The 5000-nt window shown below is 51.1% G+C and overlaps 1 protein-coding gene across 1 annotated transcript in view; it reads right to left on the bottom strand.

Moving 5' to 3' along the window:
* LOC135817882 (CWF19-like protein 2) overlaps nt 1-5000 on the bottom strand; it is a 17973-nt gene that overhangs the window by 7423 nt on the left and 5550 nt on the right. The window contains exons 7-12 of the mRNA XM_065331168.1: nt 4769-4887; nt 3369-3415; nt 1956-2294; nt 1117-1573; nt 450-731; nt 155-226 (exon numbers count right to left, since the gene is read on the bottom strand). Coding sequence (XP_065187240.1) covers nt 155-226; nt 450-731; nt 1117-1573; nt 1956-2294; nt 3369-3415; nt 4769-4887 — 1316 coding nt within the window. The remainder of the gene's footprint in view (nt 1-154; nt 227-449; nt 732-1116; nt 1574-1955; nt 2295-3368; nt 3416-4768; nt 4888-5000) is intronic.

Below are 5000 nucleotides of genomic sequence, written 5' to 3'. Positions count from 1 at the left end.
TGAAGGGTGCGCACGGCGTTGCGAACGGCCAGGGGACATGTCTTGTCACGTCTAGTCATGATACTAGCTCTTCCCCTTGGTGGGGCGACGTGGCCATGCGCTAGGCACGCGCAGCTGCACGCAATGCAATGATACTACTCACACACTCCCTTACCATCTCAGACAAGGTGAATTTGTCATCGTCAGCAAAGTAGCGATCTCTCTGACCTTCACTATGAGTAGCAACCTGAAGAACACCGACATGAGTGATGGCAATAGAACCAGAAAGCAAACGACACATTCCACAAGGCCAAGAACAAGTGAGAACAACAAACAAACAAACAGACCGCAGGGACTTAAAAAAGAAATATACAGGTATTTAAAAAGATATCGTGGTTGAAGCGACAATTATTTCAACCACAGTACCCGGATTGAAAAGATTCACGGTTGCCTGAGAGACTCAGTAGTACCTTTTTCTGCCGTTGACGTTTGCCTTGCGGAAAGTCATCAGTGCCCATGGCCGGGCGGACATTTCCGTGACGATCAGTACGCGTCAAGAGCACTTCCTCGTCGTCATTGCTGGCAGCACGCCGGTGCTGTGTCTGCTGAGCAGCCGTGCCAGGTGCCTGCGGCCTACCTGCTGCGGAGGAAGCGCCAGTTTGCTGTGGCGCTCCTGGAGCACCGGCCTGATCTTGTTGTTTCTTGCGCTCCTGCAGTGTCGTCAGCTTTTGTTGTAGGCGGCTAGCCAGGTCCTGAAAACCAGAGACGGACAGAGGGAGAGAGAGGTAGAGAGAGAGAGAGACAGAGAGAGAGACAGAGAGAGAGAGAGAGAGAGAGAGAGAGAGAGAGAGAGAGAGAGAGAGAGAGAGAGAGAGAGAGAGAGAGAGAGAGAGAGAGAGAGAGAGAGAGAGAGGAGAGAGGGAGAGAGAGAATGTTTCATAGGAAACCTGCACACTCTCCTGTAGTAAAAGCTACTGCATTTTAACTGCACATGACAGGAAGCCCAGAATCAAGCCCATCATTGTAAACCCACTCACAAGCATGGTAAACCTTGACCCTGCCACCATGAGACACCGGGCCAAAGAAAAGGTCTCTAGTAGTAACTGTCTACAAGCAGATATAGGAGTGTGAACGTACCGTGTTGCCCATCAGCTCAGCTTTCACTATCTTCGCACCCAGGGCATTGAGCTGCGCTTCAGTGACCGCAGGCTCGGCTGGAGCAGAGGGCACTGGCGCTGCCGCTGGCGGAGGTGCTGCTGACACGGTGGAAGACGCCACGGCACTGCGCCCTGACACGATCGCCGCCGAGGACTCGGCTGTCGACGAGGACGGGGATGAAGAGCCAACCGTTCTCACCACAGCCGGTGCAGCACCGCGGTCACGATCACGATTGGACGGCGATGCTGCCCGCGCATGGCCGTGAGCAGAGCGTCTAGACTCGTCCGGAGAGTGGCGCGCATGCCGGTGAGGCGGCGGTGACGCGGAGTCGTGGTCACGTCTTTCCCGTCGCACTGGCGACTCGCTACGCTCCCTCGACCGACGGCTGTGGCGATGGGAACTTGCCGAGTACGAGTCGTGGCCACTTGACCGTGAGCTGGGGTGGAAACGTGCACAGAGTGACAACGTATGTATAAATCAACCAACACCATAATGACAATTTCCACAGTGCATAGCACTAGCCACGAGCATTACAAAGAGCGCGCGTAAAACACTGAAGTTGCACGAGTGTAAAAGAAACCGAATACTTGTACCAGTACAGTGCTGTTCAATGAAATCTAATCCCGTGAGTCATGTACACGCTGGGCACTGGGCACTGTGCACTGTGCACTGTGCACTGTGCAGACCTAGACCTGTGGTCACACTGGGCTGTGAAGTGTTGCAGGGTGCAACGCTGACGTGACCCACACGATCGGATTTCATTGAGCAGCCGTGGACTGCAGTGCCACTGAGGCTGCCATGCTAGCATGTATTGTTACCTGTGCCTGTGGTCATCGTCTTCGTCGGGTCGACTGAACGAACGACTGCCACCACTACCGGTCCTACGATCATCGTCGTCGCCAGGACGATGAAAACCGCGGCTGCTGCTGCTTCTTCTATCGCCGTCGTCGCCTGGCCTCCGGAATGCGCCAGGACGTGACCTGGAATCGTCGGCGGCGTCTTCGCCAGGACGTCGGAAGCCGCCGCGTGCACCGCCGCTGCCAGCTTGCTGGTCTCCGCGCCGGGGAGGTGGCGAGCGTCTATCGCCACCACTTCGATGCCGGTCGCCATAGCGTGGGCCCGAATGGCGATCTCGTCCCCGGCCACCGTACCGTGATCTGATATGATGGACAAAAAAGCACGGAAATATTCAGATCAGAACTACAGTCAACTTCGCTAATAATGACTGCGGATATAACGACAATTCGCGAATAACGACAGAATTTCCATGCCCAGAGCAAAGTCACATCCAACTGTAATACATATAATGGGACTTCGGATATAACGACACTTCGCGAATAAGGACACTTTTCTGATGCCCCGCCGAGTGTCGTTATACGCGAAGTTGACTGTACATGCAGTCAACTTCGTGAATAGCAATCTTGGCTACTAGTATACAGTCAGACCTCGTTTAACCGCACACATCCGTTTTCCACAAAAATATCCAGAAAGGCGAGGGAACCGGATGATCGAACACACATACTGTATGTATGCATGACATATGCTGTAAATCGGTAACCAACGATATTCTTCCGGATGGCGAGGGATCCGGATAAAAGAGGACCGGATAAGCGAGGTCTGACTGTACATCAGTGTCTTCACATGCTATGAGGGTAAGGGTGCGTTCTTTTATTCTTCTGTCTCTTCTAGAAAAGTCTGCTAGGAAGAGAAGAGATGAGAATATTTTTTCGAACGGGTCAGAAGAGATCCAGGAATCCCAGTGTGCCACGGCAAACAGGAATATTTTCGAGGACGCGTTTATTCAATGTTTTTTTTGCCAGAAAAGGACCCAACGTCCCTTTTGTGCATGCGCAAGTGACAGAACGCGGGGAATCTTCCACTTTCTTCCACCTCAAGAGCTGGAAGAGCCAGCAGAGCTTGGCAATTTTTGCAGAACGCTTCCTGGACTATAAGTATGCATTCCGAGTACCAGTATACGCAACACCAAGAGTCCATAGTCCCCCACAGTGCGCAACTTCACTTACAAGATCTGGGACGGCGAAACCCGTGTTGCACGTCATAGTTGACATCACGAGTAGGGGAAGTGTGTTTCCGTGGTGGACCGCGTCGCCGGAATGACACAAGTCCGGCCCAAAAATGACATACATCACGGATTACGCCGTCCCACAACCCCATCCCAGTTGCACACTCTGGGGGATTATTGACTCTTGACAACACACACACACACTTACGATCCTCCATCAGCAGCAGCGAGAAGTGATTCCAATTTCTCCAAGGACTATACACAACAACAACAACAACAACAACAACAACAACAACAACAACAACAACAACAACAACAACAACAACAACAACAACGATGACGACGGTGGCGGCAGCAGCAGCAACAAAGTCGTCGTAAGAATAAGGGTTAGAAGCAACATCAACACACGATATCTAGGCCGATTCTGATTTTGTCAGTGTAAAGCCGCGATGGATGGCACATAAAGGGATATGGTGGATGGCAGAAGTCCTCGAACTACCTGCTACTTGTACAAGTTTGTCTGCTTGCTTACAGCCTTCTCTTTTCTACACCAGGGATGACTTTATCCGGTATCGCATCGCAGTTGGCTATGCAAAATCGATCTACTGCTACTCAAAAATCACCGCGACTCGCAGAAAACTGCGATACATGCCGGCTAGCCATGCCTGCAGGTTGTGCTGTCAAGTAACACGAATACAGTGCAGTGTAGGTGCTACATGTGCATGTACATGAGTGTACTCTCAATCTGCGTGCACATGTACACGTAGGATGCAAGAAGCCGCGCGTAGGCTGGAAGCTAGGACATGTACACCAACATCGTAATTCAGCTCATCAAAAAATCAAAGATCGCTACACAATCGAGATTTGAAGAAAAACCAGTAAATTCATCATCCCTGTACACTACCGGTATATGAAGCTGTGTGCTTTTTCCACCTAGCAATACCATCATATTGATAGTGCTACATAAATTATTACTTCTTAGTATGTGATAGCTCTAAACTATCAATTGGCTGCTGTCAATGTCCTTTTGCCTGCAGGTTATGAAGCTGTTCAGGCAGTAGCCCCCACTCCGGCCACGGCCCTCATGCCACCGACACAGGAGGCACACACGGGGACAGCAGACTGGCTGGAGCACCTTCGGTTCTTCACCCACTGCGCCGAGGTGAACGAATGGACTGATACGAATTGGCATCACTGTGCATGCTCTGTGTTGAGTGGCAAATCAGCACCGGACATAGTACTCCATACAAAAGTACCCCAAATAGTGATAAACAATGCAATCATATTGCCTCACCAGCACAGGCTTGCGTTGCAGCCCCTACTCTCCCTGCTGTTTTGTTATTGTATACTCTGTTGTCTTCTCCCCTTCTAAAGAGTATGTTGTGTACTTAGTAAAAAAAAAAAAAAAAAAAAAAAAAACACTCCACGACAGGAGAGGCAGTTTCTGCCCAGTTGAGTTATTTGGACTGCGAGTATAAAATACACAATCAGTCAACAATACAATGCCATTGCCTTATCGTATGCTGATTGCTGTGATTGTCCCCTATTGCACTTTCCATTTTTTCCCAATGCTCCCTCGCATGTGAGCAATAGCTGTGCAAGACTTACACCCCAGCGTTCAGCTGCCACCTCGGCCAGTGTGCGACCCTCGCGCTCTGCCTGCTCCACAGCGCGCTGATACGCACGCCGTATCCAGCTCTTGCCACCGTCACCGATCTTTGTAGCCACTGAAATGGCCGCACAGCGGAAAAGCAAAAAAATACAGCAGGCATGCACGTATGCGCGCGTGCACACACACACCACACACACACACACACACACACACCACACACACACACAC

The sequence above is a fragment of the Sycon ciliatum genome, chromosome 5 (genome assembly GCF_964019385.1).
Source record: "Sycon ciliatum chromosome 5, ocSycCili1.1, whole genome shotgun sequence".
Lineage (NCBI taxonomy): Eukaryota > Metazoa > Porifera > Calcarea > Leucosolenida > Sycettidae > Sycon > Sycon ciliatum.
The sequence above is the reverse complement of the archived record's forward strand: the minus strand, read 5'-3'. Positions and strand labels throughout refer to the sequence as shown.